Source organism: Rattus norvegicus, chromosome 1 (assembly GCF_021556685.1).
Source record: "Rattus norvegicus strain SHRSP/BbbUtx chromosome 1, alternate assembly SHRSP_T2T, whole genome shotgun sequence".
Lineage (NCBI taxonomy): Eukaryota > Metazoa > Chordata > Mammalia > Rodentia > Muridae > Rattus > Rattus norvegicus.
In genome coordinates this window covers 174,834,925-174,859,103 of record NC_141534.1, presented here as the reverse complement: position 1 = coordinate 174,859,103, position 24,179 = coordinate 174,834,925, and the positions used below count along the sequence as shown (strand labels likewise).

Sequence of the window (24,179 nt, the reverse complement as noted above, 5' to 3'; positions counted from 1 at the left end):
CAAGATGTTACATTAAACACTTTTATTTTTATTTCATTGACAATATTTAGTTTGATTATCTGTAAATATCTTAAGATATTTACATTAAAAGTTTAGAAATGTATATAAGAAGTACATAAGTCTTGAATGGGCATTTAAACCTCTGGCAGGCTAAACTTCATCTAACCTTTAAATACTATTTATGAAAGAGTCAGAATGAAGTTAAGAGCACATATATATTTCCTACATACAGCATGGGCATTTTTGTAGCTATGTACTTAATAAAAAATACTGGGATTTCTTAATATGTAATTCATATTGTCTTAGTGAAGCAAGGCCACATCAAATTAAATATTATTAGAAATTAGAAAACTAGAAAGGATCAGCGTTTTCTAACTAGAGTGTGATGGAATGAAATCACATGATATTCTTTACACAGAACAATGGTAAGTAAATACTCAACCTAAAATGTTTCCAATATTCATCTGGCTTAATGTCACATGCACTATTACCCCAAGATTTTTAACATTGCCTCTGTTTGCCTAAAATATCTGATAACTGTGATACTGGAACATTTAGTAAGAGCAAAGCAAGTATTTCCACAAGATATTACCAACAGTATACCATCAAGGAATTTCAAAAAAAGGATTTGTTTTGTAGAATAGAAAGTTTCTATACAATCAAATATCATGCTGGATTCTGGATTCATCAATGGCTAGACAAATAAATCTTTAACAATGGAGGTTACCAAAATATTCACAAGTTTGAATATAAAAATTGACATTGATTCACTAGGTTTTCATTAGGTTTATTGTCTTATTTCACCTGACTTGTGTGTTTACTAAAATTTATAAATTTAGATGCACTGTTTTAAAAATAAAATATTCTCCAATGATAAAGGTCAAACAGTAAAACAGATAAACCCACAAATCCCCAAACTCACCCCTTCAAAAAATAATTTCTGGCAAAGTAAGACATTCAAATTTATAATGGTTATATAGCAGCAAAGCTGTCTTCACTACAATTGTTTGTCATCAAGGATAAGGCCCTGCAGAGGCCTTAGAGTCCAGTGTGAATTCAAATCACTGGAGATCATTACCTTTTTCTCAGTAAGAACTGAGCAGTTCGTTTCATAAACACAACTACTCTTTAAGGAGTCTGTCAGTCTCTAGTGGTAGATTTCTCTTGTGTAAGAAATTACATGCTTTCATCTGATAGTTATTTAAAGCATGTGATAAAAATTATCTCAGGTGAATGAAAAAGAAATTTTAGAAGATATCAGACAATATAAACATCTCCCATTCTCATAGATAGGTAGGATTGACATAGTGAAAATGGCCATCATATGCGAAACAATCTACAGATTCAAAGCAATCCCCATTAAAATTACATCACAATTTTCTACAGACCTTAAAAGAGCAATTCTTAATATCAAATGGAAAGACAAAAAGGCCAATACAAAAAAAAATCCTGAACAATAAAAGACCTTTAGAAGAAATCACTGTTTCTGACCTCAAACAGTACTAAAAAGCAATAGTGATTAAAAACTGTGTGCTATTAGTAGAGAAACAGAGACATTAATCAATGGGAATGAAAGGAAGACCCAGAAATAAACCCACACACCTACAAGCGCTGGATTTTCAACAAAGAAGTAAAAGACATACAAAGGAAAAAAGTGTCTTCCACAAATGGTGATGCTCTAACTGTATTCTGCATGTAGAAGAATGAAAATAAATGCATGTTTATCACTGCACAAAACTCAGGTCCAGGTGGATCAAGGACTTCAACATAAAACCATATACACTAAAGCTTATAGAATAGGAAGTAGAAAATACCCTTGAATAAATTGGACAGAAGACAATTTCCTGAACAGAACACTAATGGCTCAATCTCTAAGATCAGGAATTGATAAATGGAACTTCATGAAACTACTAAGCTTCTGTAACACAATTGACACTGTCAATTAGACAAAATGGCACTCTACAGATTGGGAAAAGACCCGCACCAGCCCTACATCTGACAGAGGCTAATATCAAAAATTTTTAAAGAACTCAAGAAGTTAGACACCAACAAACCCAGTAACCAAATTGAAAGGAGTTACAGAGCTAAACAGACAGTTCACAACAGAGGAATCTCTAACGGCAAAGTAGCACTAATGCTCTACTAAAGAGCAATAGTGACAAAAAGTACATGGAATTGGTACAGAAACAGACAAGTTGATCAATGGAATAGAATTGAAGAACCAGAAATAAAACCACACACACTCGATCTTTGGCAAAGAAGTCAAAAATATACAATAGTAAAAAGGAAAGTATCTTCAATAAATGGTGCTGGTCTAACTGGAAGTATATGTGTGGAAAATAAAAATAGACCCATATTTTTCACCTTGCTCAAAACTCAAGACCAAGTGAATCAAGGACCTCAACATAAAACCAGATACACTCAACCTAATAGAATAGAAAATAGGGAAGAACCTTGAACTCATTGGCAGAGGGGGAAATTTCCTGAACAGAACTCCAATGCTCACACTCTAAGATCAAGAATTGATAAATGGGACATCGTTAAACTGGAAAATTTCTGTAAGGCATAAAGGATGCTCAATGAGACAAATCAGCAATTTACATATTGAGGAAACATCTTCACTATACCCACAAACAGTAGAGGGCTAATATCCAAAATATATAAAGAATTCAAGAATCTAACCACCAAAAATTCAAATGAACCAATCAAAATATGGGGTATAGAACAAAACCGAGAGTTCACAGCAAAAGAATTCGAATGACTGAGAAGCACCTACAAAATGTTCAAAGTCCTTAGTGATCAGCGAAATGCAAATCAAAATGACCCTGACATTCCACCTTATACCAATCATAATGGCTAATATCAAAGCCTCAGGTAACAACATGTGTTGACAATGATGTGGAGAAAAAGGAACACTCCTCCATTGTTGGTGGGATTGCAGACTGGTACAACCATTCTGAAAATCAATTTGAATGTTCCTCAAAACATTGGAAATAGATCTACATAAAGACACACCAATACCACTCTTGAGAATATACCCAAAAGATGTCCATAGGGGCATGTATGATGTTCATAGTGACCTTATTTGTGATAGCCAGAAGCTGGAAACAACCCAATGTCCCACAACAGGTGAATGAATACAGAAAACGTTGTTCATTTGCATAATGGTATACTATTCAGTTATTAAGAACAAGGATATCATGAGTTTTGCAGACGAATGGATGGAACTAGAAAATATCCTGAGTGAGGTAACGCAGACCCAAAAGGACATGCATAGTATGTACTCACTAGTAAGTGGATATTAAACCCATCCCCCCAAAAAAGAAAGTATAGAATGCCCAAGATACGGTCCACAAACTTCAAAAAGGTCAGTAAGCTGAAAAACCCATGTAAGAACACTTCACTCCCACTTGTGAAAGAGAAGAAAGCAACCACAAGAGGGGAGGGAGGGAACTGGAAGGGAAAGGTGATAGGGCAGGGGAGAAGGGTACATGATCTGGTATTGGGTGGGGGAAATGATTGATGCTCTAAAGTCCAGCAGAAAGAATGGAAACAGGCAACCTTGGGAGGTAGGCGGTTGTCAGGACCCTCCATAAGGTACCAGAAACCTGGGAGGTGAGAGACTCTCAGGACTCAAAGGGAAGGATCATAGATGAAATGCCCTACAGTGGAGAGAGGGAACTTATTGAATCCACCTCCAACAGAAAGACAGGGCATCAAGTGAGGGATGGGGTTGCTATCCCACAGTCAAAACTCTGACCCATAATTACTCCTGTCTGAAAGAACTGCAGGGATGAAAATGGAGAAGATCATGAGACAAAGAAGCTCCAGCAATCAGCCCAAAGTGGGATCCAGCTCAAGGGGAGGCCCCAAGGCCTGACACTATTACTGAGGCTATGGAGTGCTCACAAAAAGGAACCTATCACGACCGCCGTTTGAAAGACCCAACAAGCAGCTGAAAGAGTCAGGTGCAGATATTTGCACCCAACCAATCAACAGACACTATTGACCCCTGTGTTTGAATTATGGAAAAGTTGGAAGAAGCTGAGGAGGAGGAGGACCCTGAAGGAGGACCAGCAGTCTCAATTTACCTGGATCCTGTAGATCTCTCAGACACTAAATCACTATCCAGGCAGCATAAACTAGCAGATATGAGGCCCCCAACACATATGCAGCAAAGGACTGCCAGGTCTGCGTTTAGTCAGAGAAGATGTACCTAACCCTCAAGAGACTGGAAGTCCCAGGGTACTTAGAGGTAGGTGTGGTGGGGACATCCACTTGGTGGCAGGCAGAAGAGGAGGTATGGATGTGGAACAGTCAGAGGGTGGGCCTGGAGGGGAATAAAATCTGGAGTGAAAAAAATGAAAAAAGAAACCACCTACAGTTTTGGGTTATTTGGGGATTCTCATGAGACTCCTTTGTCTAATAACTTAATTAGAAGCTGGAAAGAACCCAGATGCCCTTCATCATAGGAACGGATACAGAAATTGTGATACGCCTACACAATGGAATATTACTCAACTATCAAAAACAATGACTTTATGAAATTTATAGGCAAATGGATGGAACTGGAAAATATCATCCTGAGTGAGGTAACCCAATCACAGAAAAACACACATGGTTTGATAAGTGGCTATTAACCCAAATGTTTGAATAACCCTAGATGGACAGAACACATGAAACTCAAGAAGGATGACCAAAATGTTAATGCTTCACTCCTTCTTTAAAAGGGGAACAAGAATACCCTTGGGAAGGAATAGGGAGGCAAAGTTTAGAACAGAGGCAGAAGGAACACTCATTCAGAGCCTACCCCACATGTTGCCCATACATATACAGCCACCCAATTAGATAAGATGGATGAAGCAAAGAAGTGCAGGCCTACAGGATCTGGATGTATATCCCTCCTGAGAGACACAGCCAGAATACAGCAAATACATAGGTGAATGCCAGCAGAAAACCACTGAACTGAGAACAGGACCCCCGTTGAAGGAATCTTAGAAAGGACTGAAAAGAGTTTGAAGGGGCTTGAGATCCCATATGAACAACAATGCCAACCAAACAGAGTTTCCAGGGACTAAGCCACTACCCAATGACTATACATGGACTGACCCTGGACTCCAACCGCATAGGTAGCAATGACTAGCCTAGTAAGAGCACCATTGGAAGGGAAAGCCCTTGGTCCTGCCAAGACTGAACCCCCAGTGAATGTGATTGTTGGGAGGGTGGTAATGGGGGGGAGGATGGGGAGGGGAATACCTAATTAGAAGGGGAGGGGGAGGAGTTATAGGGATATTGGCCCAGAAACCAGGAAGGGGAATAACAATCGAAATGTAAATAAGAGGGTCTTCCTGGTTGCTGCCACTGCAGAGAGCCCGTGGGCAGCACCCCACGAGCGAACTTGAGCCTCAGGACAACAGGTAAGACCAAATTTTCTGCTGCAAGAAAGCTGCCTGGTGAACTCAAGACACAGGCCCACAGGAACAGCTGAAGACCTGTAGAGAGGAAAAACTACACGCCCGAAAGCAGAACACTCTGTCCCCATAACTGACTGAAAGAGAGGAAAACAGGTCTACAGCACTCCTGACACACAGGCTTACAGGACAGTCTAGCCACTGTCAGAAATAGCAGAACAAAGTAACACTACAGATAATCTGATGGCGAGAGGCAAGCGCAGGAACCCAAGCAACAGAAACCAAGACTACATGGCACCATCGGAGCCCAATTCTCCCATCAAAACAAACATGGAATATCCAAACACACCAGAAAAGCAAGATCTAGTTTCAAAATCATTTTTGATCATAATGCTGGAGGACTTCAAGAAAGACGTGAAGAACTCCCTTAGAGAACAAGTAGAAGCCTACAGAGAGGAATCGCAAAAATGCCTGAAAGAATTCCAGGAAAACATAAATAAACAAGTAGAAGCCCATAGAGAGGAGACACAAAAATCCCTGAAAGAATTCCAGGAAAACATAAATAAACAAGTAGAAGCCCATAGAGAGGAGACACAAAAATCCCTGAAAGAATTCCAGGAAAACACAATTAAACAGTTGAAGGAATTAAAAATGGAAATAGAAGCAATCAAGAAAGAACACATGGAAACAACCCTGGATATAGAAAACCAAAAGAAGAGACAAGGAGCTGTAGATACAAGCTTCACCAACAGAATACAAGAGATGGAAGAGAGAATCTCAGGAGCAGAAGATTCCATAGAAATCATTGACTCAACTGTCAAAGATAATGTAAAGCAGAAAAAGCTACTGGTCCAAAACATACAGGAAATCCAGGACTCAATGAGAAGATCAAACCTAAGGATAATAGGTATAGAAGAGAGTGAAGATCCCAGCTCAAAGGACCAGTAAATATCTTCAACAAAATCATAGAAGAAAACTTCCCTAACCTAAAAAAAGAGATACCCATAGACATACAAGAAGCCTACAGAACTCCAAATAGATTGGACCAGAAAAGAAACACCTCCCGTCACATAATTGTCAAAACACCAGACGCACAAAATAAAGAAAGAATATTAAAAGCAGTAGGGAAAAAGGTCAAGTAACATATAAAGGCAGACCTATCAGAATCACACCAGACTTCTCACCAGAAACTATGAAGGCCAGAAGATCCTGGACTGATGTCATATAGACCCTAAGAGAACACAAATGCCAGCCCAGGTTACTGTATCCTGCAAAACTCTCAATTAACATTGATGGAGAAACCAAGATATTCCATGACAAGACCAAATTTACACAATATCTTTCTACAAATCCAGCACTACAAGGGATAATAAATGGTAAAGCCCAACATAAAGAGGCAAGCTATACCCTAGAAGAAGCAAGAAACTAATCGTCTTGGCAAAAAAAACAAAGAGAATGAAAGCACACAAACATAACCTCACATCCAAATATGAATATAACAGGAAGCAATAATCACTATTCCTTAATATCTCTCAATATCAATGGCCTCAACTCCCCAATAAAAAGACATAGATTAACAAACTGGATACACAACGAGGACCCTGCATTCTGCTGCCTACAGGAAACACACCTCAGAGACAAAGACAGACACTACCTCAGAGTGAAAGGCTGGAAAACAACTTTCCAAGCAAATGGTCAGAAGAAGCAAGCTGGAGTAGCCATTCTAATATCAAATAAAATCAATTTCCAACTAAAAGTCATCAAAAAAGATAAGGAAGGACACTTCATATTAATCAAAGGAAAAATCCACCAAGATGAACTCTCAATCCTAAATATCTATGCCCCAAATACAAGGGCACCTACATACGTAAAAGAAACCTTACTAAAGCTCAAAACACACATTGCACCTCACACAATAATAGTGGGAGATTTCAACACCCCACTCTCATCAATGGACAGATCATGGAAACAGAAATTGAACAGTGATGTCGACAGACTAAGAGAAGTCATGAGCCAAATGGACTTAACGGATATTTATAGAACATTCTATCCTAAAGCAAAAGGATATACCTTCTTCTCAGCTCCTCATGGTACTTTCTCCAAAATTGACCATATAATTGGTCAAAAAAAGGGCCTCAACAGGTACAGAAAGATAGAAATAATCCCATGCGTGCTATCGGACCACCACGGCCTAAAACTGGTCTTCAATAACAATAAGGGAAGAATGCCCACATATACGTGGAAATTGAACAATGCTCTACTCAATGATAACCTGGTCAAGGAAGAAACAAAGAAAGAAATTAAAGACTTTTTAGAATTTAATGAAAATGAAGGTACAACATACCCAAACTTATGGGACACAATGAAAGCTGTGCTAAGAGGAAAACTCATAGCGCTGAGTGCCTGCAGAAAGAAACAGGAAAGAGCATATGTCAGCATCTTGACAGCACACCTAAAAGCTCTAGAACAAAAAGAAGCAAATACACCCAGGAGGAGTAGAAGGCAGGAAATAATCAAACTCAGAGCTGAAATCAACCAAGTAGAAACAAAAAGGGCCATAGAAAGAATCAACAGAACCAAAAGTTGGTTCTTTGAGAAAATCAACAAGATAGATAAACCCTTAGCCAGACTAACGAGAGGACACAGAGAGTGCGTCCAAATTAACAAAATCAGAAATGAAAAGGGAGACATAACTACAGATTCAGAGGAAATTCAAAAAATCATCAGATCTTACTATAAAAACCTATATTCAAAAAATTTGAAAATCTTCAGGAAATGGACAATTTCCTAGACAGATACCAGGTATCGAAGTTAAATCAGGAACAGATAAACCAGTTAAACAACCCCATAACTCCTAAGGAAATAGAGGCAGTCATTAAAGGTCTCCCAACCAAAAAGAGCCCAGGTCCAGACGGGTTTAGTGCAGAATTCTATCAAACCTTCATAGAAGACCTCATACCAATATTATCCAAACTATTCCACAAAATTGAAACAGATGGAGCCCTACCGAATTCCTTCTATGAAGCCACAATTACTCTTATACCTAAACCACACAAAGACACAACAAAGAAAGAGAACTTCAGACCAATTTCCCTTATGAATATCGACGCAAAAATACTCAATAAAATTCTGGCAAACCGAATTCAAGAGCACATCAAAACAATCATCCACCATGATCAAGTAGGCTTCATCCCAGGCATGCAGGGATGGTTTAATATACGGAAAACCATCAACGTGATCCATTATATAAACAAACTGAAAGAACAGAACCACATGATCATTTCATTAGATGCTGAGAAAGCATTTGACAAAATTCAACACCCCTTCATGATAAAAGTCCTGGAAAGAATAGGAATTCAAGGCCCATACCTAAACATAGTAAAAGCCATATACAGCAAACCAGTTGCTAACATTAAACTAAATGGAGAGAAACTTGAAGCAATCCCACTAAAATCAGGGACTAGACAAGGCTGCCCACTCTCTCCCTATTTATTCAATATAGTTCTTGAAGTTCTAGCCAGAGCAATCAGACAACAAAAGGAGATCAAAGGGATACAGATCGGAAAAGAAGAGGTCAAAATATCACTATTTGCAGATGACATGATAGTATATTTAAGTGATCCCAAAAGTTCCACCAGAGAACTACTAAAGCTGATAAACAACTTCAGCAAAGTGGCTGGGTATAAAATTAACTCAAATAAATCAGTTGCCTTCCTCTATACAAAAGAGAAACAAGCCGAGAAAGAAATTAGGGAAACGACACCCTTCATAATAGACCCAAATAATATAAAGTACCTCGGTGTGACTTTAACCAAGCAAGTAAATATCTGTACAATAAGAACTTCAAGACACTGAGGAAAGAAATTGAAGAAGACCTCAGAAGATGGAAAGATCTCCCATGCTCATGGATTGGCAGGATTAATATGGTAAAAATGGCCATTTTACCAAAAGCAATCTACAGATTCAATGCAATCCCCATCAAAATACCAATCCAATTCTTCAAAGAGTTAGACAGAACAATTTGCAAATTCATCTGGAATAACAAAAAACCCAGGATAGCTAAAGCTATCCTCAACAATAAAAGGACTTCAGGGGGAATCACTATCCCTGAACTCAAGCAGTATTACAGAGCAATAGTGATAAAAACTGCATGGTATTGGTACAGAGACAGACAGATAGACCAATGGAATAGAATTGAAGACCCAGAAATGAACCCACACACCTATGGTCACTTGATTTTTGACAAAGGAGCCAAAACCATCCAATGGAAAAAAGATAGTATTTTCAGCAAATGGTGCTGGTTCAACTGGAGGGCAACATGTAGAAGAATGCAGATCGATCCATCCTTATCACCCTGTACAAAGCTTAAGTCCAAGTGGATCAAGGACCTCCACATCATACCAGACACACTCAAACTAATAGAAGAAAAACTAAGGAAGCATCTGGAACACATGGGCACTGGAAAAAATTTCCTGAACAAAACACCAATGGCTTATGCTCTAAGATCAAGAATCGACAAATGGGATCTCATAAAACTGCAAAGCTTCTGTAAGGCAAAGGACACTGTGGTTAGGACAAAACGGCAACCAACAGATTGGGAAAAGATCTTTACCAATCCTACAACAGATAGAGGCCTTATATCCAAAATATACAAAGAACTCAAGAAGTTAGACCGCAGGGAAACAAATAACCGTATTAAAAAATGGGGTTCAGAGCTAAACAAAGAATTCACAGCTGAGGAATGCCGAATGGCTGAGAAACACCTAAAGAAATGTTCAACATCTTTAGTCATAAAGGAAATGCAAATCAAAAAACCCTGAGATTTCACCTCACACCAGTGAGAATGACTAAGATCAAAAACTCAGGTGACAGCAGATGCTGGCGAGGATGTGGAGAAAGAGGAACACTCCTCCACTGTTGGTGGGATTGCAGACTGGTAAAACCATTCTGGAAATCAGTCTGGAGGTTCCTTAGAAAATTGGACATTGAACTGCCTGAGGATCCTTATTTATAATAGCCAGAAGCTGGAAAGAACCCAGATGCCCTTCAACAGAGGAATGGATACAGAAAATGTGGTACATCTACACAATGGAATATTACTCAGCTATCAAAAACAACGAGTTTATGAAATTCGTAGGCAAATGGTTGGAACTGGAAAATATCATCCTGAGTGAGCTAACCCAATCACAGAAAGACATACATGGTATGCACTCATTGATAAGTGGCTATTAGCCCAAATGCTTGAATTACCCTAGATCCCTAGAACAAACGAAACTCAAGACGGATGATCAAAATGTGAATGCTTCACTCCTTCTTTAAATGAGGAAAAAGAATACCCTTGGCAGGGAAGGGAGATGCAAAGATTAAAACAGAGACTGAAGGAACACCCATTCAGAGCCTGCCCCACATGTGGCCCATACATATACAGCCACCCAATTAGACAAGATGGATGAAGCAAAGAAGTGCAGACCGACAGGAGCCGGATGTAGATCTCTCCTGAGAGACACAGCCAGAATACAGCAAATACAGAGGCGAATGCCAGCAGCAAACCACTGAACTGAGAATAGGTCCCCCGTTGAAGGAATCAGAGAAGAACTGGAAGAGCTTGAAGGGGCTCGAGACCCCAAAAGTACAACAATGTCAAGCAACCAGAGCTTCCAGGGACTAAGCCACTACCTAAAGACTATACATGGACTGACCCTGGACTCTGACCCCATAGGTAGCAATGAATATCCTAGTAAGAGCACCAGTGGAAGGGGAAGCCCTGGGTCCTGCTAAGACTGAACCCCCAGTGAACTAGACTATGGGGGGAGGGCGGCAATGGGGGGAGGGTTGGGAGGGGAACACCCATAAGGAAGGGGAGGGGGGAGGGGGATGTTTGCCCGGAAACCGGGAAAGGGAATAACACTTGAAATGTATATAAGAAATACTCAAGTTAATAAAAAAAAAGATAAAAAAGAAAAAAAGAAATGTAAATAAGAAATACACAAGTTAATAAAGATGGGTAAAAAAAGAAAAAAAACAAAAAAAAAGAATTATAGACTTATCAAAAACATAGGTTTTTGAACCTTATAGTAGAGTTCCAGTGTGTGTAAATGAAGTTATATGTATATGCTAGAGATTGTATTGGAGTTAAAAATTCTGAAAGCAAGATTCAAGAATGCAAGAAACTAGAGAATTGAATTTGAAATTTTCAGAGTCCTATTCTACTAAGAAATTCGAGTTTTTCAAGATACACAGCAACTGGCTAGACAAAAATAAGCTAAAAATTTGAGTACAGATTTTAGTTTTTTGTACTTCATTTTTCAGAGTTTTATAATTTTAAGTCATTGAGGAGAGAGTGAACCTATAATACTATAATATTTTATTTGGGATATTTTTAGCATAGAAAAACTTTAGGTTAATCTAGGAAAACATGGTCTTCATTGTCCATCACTCAATAATTTTAAAAATGACAAGGCATGGCAAGGGTAAAACCAAATAAAAATAATTCAAGCATTGCAATTGCAAATAGAGAGAGAGAGCAGAGAGAGAGAGAGAGAGAGAGAGAGGGAGAAAGAGAGAGAGAGAAAGAGAGAGAGAGAGAGAGAGAGAGAGAGAGAGAGAGAAGGATAGAAGGAAGGAAAGAAAAGGGAGAAGGATGAAAAGGGAGGAAAAGGAGATAGAAAAGAGTAAATCTGAATCAGAGAAATGAAACCTAAGTGAGGGATTTAGTGTCTGTACATTGAGTGTGTACGGTTGTGTTACTCAGCCACAATGAGTGTGTTACTCAATCACAGTGGGTTGCTATTCAATCACAGTGTATACAGTGGGTATGTTAATTAAAATGGGTGTGTACAGTGGGTGTGTTAGTCACAGTGAGTGTGTACAATGTGTATTTAACTCAATCACAGTGAGTGTGTAGAGTGGGTGTATACATTGGGTATATTACTTAATCACAACATAAATAGGTATTTGTAACTGAGATCTGTTGATAGAAAAATATATATATTACTGAATGAAAATGCAAATAGTTCAAGAGCTTCCTGAGAGAAGTGAAATGTTCTAACACATGGATGTTCAAAATGGAAGGTCAATGAGGTAGAAGATATGTTTGAAGATAGTCACTGTCGCGTGCCCAACGTCTCGCCAGCATAAACGACGTGCAGCAACAGGATTCTTCTGCGAACAAGCCTTTACTGTACAGCTCTCTTGAACAGGGACAGGGGACCTCGAGCAGCAAAAGCGCTCACCTTATATACACAACAGTATGCTAATAATCCTTCAGGGATTGGTGGGGCACAGGTCACCCCACTATCACCCCACTGTCATCCCACTATCACCCCACTACTTGTCCTCCAGGGATTGGTGGAGAATGAATCACCTCACTAGCATGGTACCGCCCCTCATTAGCATATTACTGGCCAACTGACACCAGGTGCAAAACCTGCGCATGCGCAGTACCGTTGTTCGCCACTGGAGGGCGCCCTACAAGTCACAAAAAAAAAAAAAACCTCTAAATTAGGGAAAGAACATGGGCAGAAGCTGTAGTTCAGTAGAATGCCTGCTTAGTAGGTAGTAGGACCTATATTTGGTTCTTCATGGGAGGGGAGACAGGAACAGAGGCAGAGAGAAACAGATGAGAGAAAGACAGACAGACACAGAGAGACACAGACAGAGACAGAGTTTGTAGAAAATAAAATGTGTATTCCCTTTATAATGAAAATTATAAATTACATTCAAAGAAATGATTGAAAAACTAGAACTCATTGGAATTTTGTGTGAAAATTGTTTTTAGCTTATAACTCAAAATTCTATGCAAAAGAAAATATCAAATTGAGGGTGAAAAAATAAATTTTTGACAAGAAGAAACCTGTTAAAAAGTCAACATGAATAAACTATTATTATGAGAAGAAACAATATTTTTAAATAAAAAGCTATTGAAGACAGCAATGGATTGCAAAAGCTAGAATGTACATACAGTTATCTATGTAGGTTTTATAGATAGTAGGCAGAAATCTTGAAAAGTAAATAGCAATTGGTTTATATTGCTTGTGCATGACATCGTTGTCACAAAGCTTGTAAAGTCAGCTTAAAATTAGGAGAAAAGTAGTTCCATTTCACAACCTATGTGATACTGAAATGATCACATAAACAAATTTGAACACAAGTCTAAAGATTTATTTACCAGTACACACACACCCATAACTTTTACCCAATTACAATACACAATGATTTTGTGAGCCCTACAAATTGATCTATTTCCCTTAGACTTTTGAGCATCAATCCACTGCTGTATTTTCAAAAACTGGAGAAATTTTATGGTTCCTAAGTTCTAGGCCATTTCAGTTCAGGGCCATTTAATAAAACATATAGAGACCAGGAAATTTTTAAAAGAAACACAGGTAAAAATTTTAAATCTTTCCAGTTTGAATACCTGCAATCCGTGTTTTTAACTATGAATCTTACAAATAAGTGAAGATTACACACACACACACACACACATACACACACACACACACACAACTATGAGAATTTTGGATTGGTCTCAGTGAGAGTAGAATCATTATCGTTGATTCTTCAATGAGAGTAGAATCATTATCATTGATCCTTATTTATCAACTCAGTATGTTTGGGTGAAATTCTTTTTATTGGTACAGGTTTTCTTTTATTTTGTCTTTTCTCGTTTTAAGAAGGTATTTACTACAGTGTGTTCCTGGTGCCCTCCAAGCCTCCATTCCCCTCTATTTCTGGAATAAGTAAATGAATAGTGAAACTTAAGAAAAAACTAAACATGCAATTGTATTTGCTTGCTAGTGCTACTAGAGCCAATACCATAAGTTAGATGTCTTAAGCAATATAGATGCATGTCTTGCAGTTCTGGAGGCTTGGAATCCAAGATGAAGGCATCTCTAGAGCATGTTTCCTCTCATAGTTCTGAGAGAGAATTTGTTCCATGCCCCTCCCCTGGCCTTTTCAAGTTTAAGGTTATTTTTCGCATTCATTGGCATATAGCAGCAGCATCCAGATCTGTGTCATCTTTTTAGTGGTGTTTTGCCCTTTGTGGTGTTTGATTCCAAAATTCCTCCTTTGAAACAGTTCCCTAATCATAGTCTACTGGAGCCCAATTTAATCCAGCAGGTTTTCTTCCAAAAAAAAAAATCTGCAATGAATCTATTCTCAAGTAAAGTCACATTCAGTGACTCTGAGAATTAGAAGTCTTCCATGAATATTTTAGAAAGACAAAATTGATTTCCAAACTGCATCCTAGTCCTTCATCACCTTTTCTCTTAGGAACATGCACACCTTCAGCCCTCTTCACTGCTTTGGGTCATATGGTAAGGTAATAAGTAAAGTCACAGTTTGGAGAAAGAAAGCCTGACTATCTGCCCTGCGGTACAAAGTAAAGACAAAATTCTAGGTCTCAAGGTGCAAAAACAGAGGCAGAGGTTGTCTGTATAGTAGAGTGTTTTCCTAGCATCCACAAATCTTGGGCACAGTCTCCAGCACCAAACCAAAACCAACCCAAATATGAAACCATGTGACCATCCACACGAAATAGATTCTCTAGCATCAGTTATTCTGTTTGTACAGGTAATGCCTTGTTCTTTCATGTTTATCCAGAACAAGGGAACAGAACATGAACCTATATCATCACACAAAAGGACTCTAACAATGTGAGTTATACCCACATTGTTAATTACATCTGGATGAGTTAAACCTGAATCCTTTAGCATTGAAACACATGAGACTTAACTCTGTATGAGTCAGTAAGGGAGCACTTAAAATTCACAACAAAAACTATTCAGATAAAGATAAGATAAATATGTCACATAGCAACCTTTTGAATGAAGGAAAAATGAAGGAGATAGACTGACTATTTAGAAGGGTTTAAAGTAAGGTCCATCCATGTCTATGAGGTCCATCCAGGCCTATTATAGTTTGTATATAAAATCTCATGACCCATCTCCCCACATGTGTGCAGCGTATATGTTTGAATACTTACTCTCTAGCTGGTGGACTTGTATCTGGGGGAAGACTGTGGAATCCTTGTGTCTGTGGCCTACCTATTAATAGGGGCATGCCTTAAAAGTGATAGTAGATCCTACTTGTGCCCCAAGCTCTCTGATTCCTGTCTCACCACATTGTAATAAGTCATATGATCATGACACCGCAAGCCAGATACCCCAGGGGCCATGCATTCCCACCATGATAGAACTGTGAAGCAAAAGATCTCTTGCCTCCCTTAAGTTGTTTCTGTCAGATACTTGGTAACAACAATGAATAAAAAAGATGACATTTTACAAAGAGGTGATATGTATCAAAAAAATGAAAGGGGAATATTAAGAAGAGATATAGCCAATCCAATAAGGTTCACTGGATTTGAGAGTCTTCAAGAAAAGACCAATGAAGTTGGCTGTTATCTAAGAAGGTTTCATTTGGGGACAAAGTTATTAGTACCTTCTTGAAGAGCCAAGTGGAAGGAAAGATGAGGATGGCCAGGAACGGATAATGAAAATCTTCAGGCAGCAGATTTCAAACTTCCATCACTACGTTGAAACATTATTTTCCCCAGACTGAAGTCAAATCCTGGGCCATGTATGTCTGTGCATGTACCTGCCCTACAATCATTGTATTGGTAAAAGCATGGGTCCATAGAATTTGTAAATTAGCAAATTTCAGAACCATAAGCAGAGAAATCCCAAGGCAGCTTCCAGCTGACAAGGACATCTGCTTAATTTGCCTACTGATCAATCCAAGAATGAGAACTATGCTTGAGAAATGGCTTTTCCATAATGGTTTTGCATTACAACAATGTTTAGAATAAAAATGCATTCCCTAAAATATTAATCGGAAATCACTGTTAGAAGAGCTATAGAGAGAAATTGGCACACAGACTGATCAGGACTGATTGGCTGAGTTAGGTAAACAGTGACCAAGAGGATAGAAAAGTGAGTGGTAAGGACTTTCTCTGGTTAAGCCATAATTTCCTCTTTACTTGCTATTCTTCAAAGACATTTTTGCCACCCTATTATTATCTTCCAGAATAAAGTCTATACCCAAATCCACTCTAATACCTGTGTATGCAGACCTCAGTTATCAGATCTAGACTAAGATTCATTCAATTTCCTCTGTTATCTGATTTGGATCTTGTAATAGTAAAATGACTCTTTTCATTCTTGACCAAATTAAAGAAAAATAAACATTTTTTCCCGGGACATGATCTTCATTGTTTCTTGAAGTCATTTATCATGTAAAGGAAAAACCTTTAAAGGTTAGTAAATCCCAAACTTAAAGGCATAAAATTTCTTATGGATCTATTAAAAATTTCATTCCCAAATGTTATTTTAAATAGGAGATTGAAAGACATTTGATCCTTGAAATATATCTATTTAAGTAACATTGCAAAATTGGCCAATAAGGAATAGTCAAAGTTGTAAACTATCTTGTGAACTAGTCTTACCTTTTAAAAACCCACATTTCACTTGAACAAAGCAGAGATCAATGTAAATGGCACCTTTTAACTTTTAAATGAAAATAACCAGTGAGAGTATTAATCAGAGAATATTAATCAGGTAGTTTTTTTTCTCTTAAGAAATGGATGACCATGATGAGTGTGACTGATGTGGAGTAGACAGTGTCCACAAAAGCTAGATAGCTGAAGAACAGATATGTGGGAGTGTGAAGCTGCAGGTTTCTTCTAATTAAGAGGATTATACTGTTATTTCCCACTATAATCACTGTATAAACTGTAGAAAGAAACACAAATAAAATGCAAGAGAAATGGATGTAGATATTTCAGCAATATAAGGATGGCCACAAGAGAATTTCACAGGTGGGAAGAGGTCAAATTTCTGTATTTATAGTAGCTTCTAGCTATGAAAGAGTTTAGGATAAATAACATGAAAATATCAAGCACTGATATTCCTCAAACTACTGATTTTATTATCCATATTTTTTCCTGATTTACTTCAAAGGAACCAATGTGTTCTGGCCATTAATTTTTTCATAGCCTCCTTTACCTCCTTGTTCCTCAGACTATAAATAAGAGGGTTCAACATGGGAATCACCACTGTGTAGACCACAGAGGCCACTTTGACTTGGTCAGCTGAATAGCTGGACTTGGGCATCACATACACAAACAGAACTGTCCCATAAAACAAAGTGACTGCAGTGAGGTGGGATGTACAGGTGGAAAAAGCCTTGTTCCTTCCCTCAGCAGAGCGCATCCTTAGGATTGAGTGCAGGATATAAATGTAAGACACAATGATGGTAGAGAGCGTGCTCACAAGGACGGATGCAGAAGAGATGGATGGAGATATTTCAGCAATATAAGCATGACCACAAGAAAGTTTCACAAGTGGGAAGAGGTCACAGAAAAAATGGTTGATTTTGTTTGGGCCACAGAAGTTTAGGTTCACAAAACAGCCTGTGAACGATGAAGCATTCATGCATCCACCCAAGTATGATGCCCCCAGCAGGAAGCAGCAGATTGATGGGGACATTTGAGTGGAGTACAACAGGGGTGAGCAGATGGCCACATAGCGATCATAAGCCATGGTGGCCAGCAGGAAGCACTCTGTAGTTCCAAAAGCTACATCAGAGCCAAGCTGGGCTGCACAGCCAGCAAGTGGGATAGTAGTTTCTTCTCTTAAGAAACTGATGAGCATGATAGGTGTGACCGATGTGGAGTAGCCAATGTCCACAAAGGCTAGATGGCTGAGAAACAGGTACATGGGGGTGTGAAGCTGAGGACTGCTCCGAATTAGGAGGATTATACTGATATTTCCCACTACAGTCACTATATAAACTGGTAGAAAGAACACAAATAAGATAGCGCGTAGTGTAGCGCTATCGGTTAGTCCCAAAATAATGAATTCTGTCACCATGGTGTCATTTTCAGTCTCCATTCATTCACTCAATGGTGCCTACTGGAACCAGAACCAGAGAAGAGTCACTCTCTGAAATAACCCTGTTCTAAATATAGTCTTATAAATTCATTTTAAAATGTCAATTTTGTCTTAGTCATAGAATGTTTTGTAATTTTGTTTTAAATTCCATTAAGATATTATAATAGAAAAGTCATTACTTTAGGATCCAACTATGAAGATCCTACTTGCATGTGAAAAAAAAACAAGTTTTGTCAAGGTATGTATAGGAAATATATACATGAGTAATCCATAGTGACATTAATTTTAACAGCACCAACTGTGACTAATAAATATTTATGCCAGATGTGACTCTTGTTCCTCCTATTCCCATCACAAATATGCCTCTGCCTCAGTGCTCTCTTCAGTAAACGCAACCTTCTTTTGTGTAATTGTCTTGCTAATAATAATGGAACTAGGTTGAACATCTTTTTTAAAATGGCATGCTAGAATAGAATAACCCAATGTCTTATTCATAAAAACAAAATCAGTACCAAGAGCTAGATGTTGTCTACGTTCAAAATAGACAGTCTCATCACAATTTTTATTATCACTCTGATATAAACTTACTAGACATTTTACAAAATGTCCCATGACTCTCCTCCACTCCTTTACCCTTACAGGAATGTAAGAAGTAATAAGAGTCTATATATTGCTATACATCAGCATCAAATAAATGAACAGAAGTATCTGGGAGCTTGCATTAGGCAAGTTTTATGTCTAAAATGCAGCGGTCAGGAAAGAAAAGAATGTGCATCTGGCATAGGGCAATGGAGTTAGAGAAATCTGGATAGAATGGGAAGCTGCAAAATTGGCAAATTATAATGAAAGGGTGATTAGGATTTCAATTAGCATAAGAATAATGGGCCTTCCTTCAAGAGCATAAACAAGGATAGAGAGACTGTTAGTCCTATTCACCCATTTCCAAAACTCTGAAGTCCAATAGATTCCTCACAATTATTTGCTTTTTCTTTTAAAATTTCTATCTGAGATGTAAGAAACAGTACATATATAGGTGTCACAAATACAAACACACACACACACACACACACACACACACACACACACACACACACTGGTGGTTGAATTCAAAGTTATCAAGTTGTATTAGGCCAAAGTTTCTCTAGTACTATGAGTCACAATTTCTCAATTAACCGCTTCTAGAGAAAGAACCATAGCAGAGACAAACTTTCTTAAAGAAAATAAATGTATAAAAGATTGTTTCGAGGTAGGATGTGGATGCCTGGGGTAAAAAGGACTAAACTATATACAGAAATACAATGAAGTAAGGAGCCACACAAACCGAGGACATATTTGTACCCTACTGAACAGAAACAGACAAATGACAAGGACTTTTAACCTCCTGTTCCCTGCCTGTACAAAACAGAACATACATACCACACTAGATTCCTGTGTTTGTGGGAATAAAGACACTGACCACTGTTCAAACTCTAAAGAGATAGCAAAAATGTGTCAATCTCCTACACTTTCCTTAAAACTAATAGTTACTTCTGCAACACTTAGGAAATTTAAGTATTCCTGTATCCTTGAAAAGCCGTGTGTCTAAGTCAGTGACATATCTACCACAACACCCAAGAGGGGCTCCAAGGAATTGTTACTGTACAGTAAAGTCACTTTTAAGTGAGTGTTTGGTCATCTGGGATATAACCCAAAATAACTTACTTCCCTTAAAATTACAAGTTAATTATTTCAATTGTTTTGGGCAATCTTACTAACATTCTAGTGGGACAGAGAATTTACATGTACTTACGTTTTGGGACAGAAAAATCAAGTGTGCCTGTGATTATATATAGAGATGAAATATTTTTAATTGCCCATGGGTTTAATTTGTTTTTAATTGAATGATTCTCAAAAGGAAATGACATCATTTAGCTGTAACTTAATTTGGCACTTCTAAAATATGGCTGTATTCTGTGGCCCAGGTTTCATATTTCTTTATAGAGATGATGCATTTACTAGAATTCAGTTAACAGCTCTGTATCCAATAGATCTGAAATATCATTTTCAATAGTGAAATCATATTTATTTTTATGTCTTTTAATTTGTTATAGAAGACGAGATATTGACTATACTTGTGGGCAGATACTCTCCCTTCTTCATTGCCTACTAACATTTATGATTTCCAATAGAATAATCAAACTTATACTGACATCGTAATGTCCTGGCCATGCACACAGGCATTCTGATTGTCAGGTTACCCTAGCCACGATTGATACTTGCAATAAACTTAAATTGGGGCTGTACTTCCCTTGCACAAGATCTTTCCATGGTGGGCTTAAGGATCCCATTGGTCATTTCTCTCTTCTACAAAACTAAGCCTGAGGACCCACACTTGGAGATGTAGAACCTCAAGTGGCCCAATTCCAGCTAAAAAATAGGCTGCATAGTTTTATCTATTATATAACATACTGCTCATTTAAGTTGTAAAAAAGAACAGTGGCTGATGAATAGTATAAATAGCTAACCAAAAATTAAGTTAAAATATCCCAGACTGTATCTGGGAAAATGAGTTTCATTTCATCTTTGTCTTCTCATTAGCATTTTGCTCATAGTAGTTGATTTCTATGCCCATTATCCATGACTTAATCTATGCATATTTAATGATTCAAGTGTAGAATACAGGAAAAGGTAAATAGATATTATTGACTTCATGTTAAATTGCTTTAAAAATGTTCATATAGTAGTAAGTGGGCCATAGTTAATGATAGAATAATAATCCACAACTTTATTCTTACTCAACTATAAATCATTCTTTAAGTCCTGCTCCATGATTTTTCCCATATAAATTGACTGTAGTCAACTTAGGTCCCAGATTTAAATAACTTGTCATCAATGACTTTTCTGATATCTTGGACTAAAGCACTTTCTACAAAAATGCAGTCTTAGAAAACCCTGAAAAAAAGCTTGCAGTATTCTATAACTACCCATGGGAGTAATCTCCTCTGCCTAGTTCTTAGAATTCAGAAGATTGCTATTCAAATCATATTACCCATATCAAATGAATGAATAAAAACCTGTTTAGAGTTCTTATTTTATCATGCTAAAACCATCACATGTGATCTACCCTTTTAACAAACATTTAGTGTATAAGAAAGCATAGTTAACTACAGATGTAAGGTTATTCAGTAGCAGATTTGTAAAATGTATTCATTCTTCCTAGCTGAAAATTTATGCCAATGGACTAGGAAGGGTAATAAAATACTTTCCCTACCCTCTAGCTTAGAATCCACAATTCCACTTACTGGGATTGTGCACTTGTCTTGTGTTTGTTTGTTCATTTTATTGGATTATTTTATTTACATTTCAAATGTTATTCCCTTTCGCAGTTTCCCCGACATAAGCCCCCTATCCTTTCCCCCTCCCCTTCTTCTATAAGGGTCTTCCTCTCCCCATCCACTCCCTTCACACCCCAAACATTCCCCTAAACTGGGGGTCCAACCTTGGCACGACCAAGGGCTTCTTCTATTGGTACCCAACAAGGCTATCCTCTGCTACATATAAAGTTGGAGCCATGGATCAGAACATGTATAGTCTTTGGGTAGTAGTTTAGTCCCTGGGAGCTCTGGTTGGTTGGCATTGTTGTTCTTATGGAGTTGCAAGCCCCTTCAGCTCTTTCAATCCTTTCTCTAATTCCTCCAATGGGAGCAGTGGTTTGCTGCTAGCATTTGCCTCTGTATTTGACATGCTCTGGCTGTGTCTCTCAGGAAACATGTATATCCAGTTCCTGTCTGCATGTACTTCTTAGCTTCATCAATCTTATCTAGTTTTAGTATATATATTTATATATGGCACATGTGGGACAGGCTCTGAATGGCTATTCCTTCAGTCTCTCTTCTGAACTTTGCCTCTATATCCCCTCCTATGAATATTTTTGTTCCCACTTTTAAGAAGAAGTGAGGCATCTGGATTTTGGTCATCCTTCTTCTTGAGCTTCATGTGGTCTGTGGATTGTATCTTAAGTAATTCAAAATTTCAGGCTAATATCCACTTATCAATGAGTGCATACCATGTGTGTGTTTCTGTGATTTGGTTACCTCATTCAGGATGGTATTTTCTAATTCAATCCATTTGCCTATGAATTTCATGAAGTCACTGATTTTGATAGCTAAGTAATACTCCATTGTGTAAATGTACCACATTTTTTAATGCATTCTTCTGTTGAAGGGCATCTGGGTTCTTTCCAGCTTCTGGCTATTATAAATAAGGCTGCTATGAACATAGTGGAGTATGTGTCCTTGTTATATGTTGGGGCATCTTTTGGGTATTTGCCCAAAAGAGGTATAGCTGGGTCCTTAGGAAGTGTAATGTCTAATTTTCTGAGGAACCTCCAGACTGATTTCCAGAGTGGTCATACCATTTTGCAGTCCCACCAACAATGGAGGAGTGTTCCTCTTTCTCCACATCCTCCCCAACATCTCTTGTCAACTGAGTTATTTATCTTAGCCATTCTGACTGGTGTGAGATGGAATCTCGGGGTTGTTTTGATTTGCATTTCCCTGATGTCTAAGAATTTCGAGCATTTCTTTAGGTGCTTCTCAGCCCTTACACTTGTCTGTTTTCAAGAAATCATAATACTTGGAGTCATGCAGCACTTGCTCATCTGTGATAGATTTATTCACTTAACATGCTGTTCCCACAGACTATGCATCATGTAATGGCATACTGCACTTTCCTTCTGCTATTAGATTTAGTGATATTTTGTTGTGTAAACATACCACATTTTCTTCATCCATTTATCTGTTGATGGGCATTGGATGTTTTTAAATGCTGGTTGCTGTGATTAGTATTGTACCCGATAGAAAGTATGAATAGTGCTTAGAAAATAGATGTTTTAATTCTTCTTAATAAATGCTGATAAGACAGATTTGATGTCTTGCCTGGTAGTTTCATTCTTAATTTTTAAAAGAGAACTTTATCATGTTCTTTTCTGTAGAGGATGCACTGTTGTACACCCTTATCTACAACACAGATTATTATGTACTCTACATAATTGGAACAAAACTCACTCTTTTTGCAATAGTCATCCTGTGAAGTATGGAAAATAATTTTAATTTTAATTGACATTTTAAATATGATTAGTGACACTAAACATTTTTCGATATATCCATTGTTCATTTGCACATCTGTTCAATTTCTTGGCCCATTTTTATTTTTTAATTAATTAATTTACTTATGCTATGTATATGGGTCTGGTGTATGTGTGGGAACCAGAAAAGGATATCAGTTCCCCTGTGACTAGAGTTAACTGACAGCTGTGAACTGCCATATGGGTGAACTGCTGAGACATCTCTCCAGCTCCAATCCATTTATAAACCATGACTTTTTCAGTTCAAAGGATTCTTTGCTTGTTTTTTGCAAAGTAACTCTTTTTGGATATGTGATGTGCAAATGTTTTCAAGTTCCATGGCTTTCACTTCCTTCTCTTGAGTCTTCTCTTTGCACTAGGGAGGATTTCGCCTTGATGGGATCTAATTTGGTTTTAGTTTTGTTATTTGTATCTTTAAGTTTCGTGTGCAAGAAATAACTACTCAGACAACTGTCAGAGGTTGGCTGCCCATGTATGATTATAGGATATTTATACTTTCAGATCTGACATCAATCCAGTTCAGTTGATTTTTATATGTATAAGGCTGAGGTTGTATTTCATTCTTTTACATTTAACTATTTAGTTTTCTCAGTCATATGTTAATGAGAAATTCTATTATCTACTGTGTGGTAATGACACAATCTTCAAAGATTACTCAGAATATAGGTGATATTATTACCTTATTCTTTTCAGCATTATTATTCTCTCATATATACATGCTGGCTAAATTTTCCCCTCCTTCCACTTCCCCTA

At 37.8% G+C, this 24,179-nt stretch overlaps 1 protein-coding gene across 1 annotated transcript; it reads right to left on the bottom strand.

Annotated features, from left to right (window-relative positions):
* Positions 1–17,362: 17,362 nt before the first annotated feature.
* Or5p4 (olfactory receptor family 5 subfamily P member 4) lies at positions 17,363–18,301 on the bottom strand. Its single transcript, NM_001000216.1, is given in 1 exon segment — positions 17,363–18,301. A coding segment is annotated over 1 exon segment (939 nt).
* Positions 18,302–24,179: the final 5,878 nt, after the last annotated feature.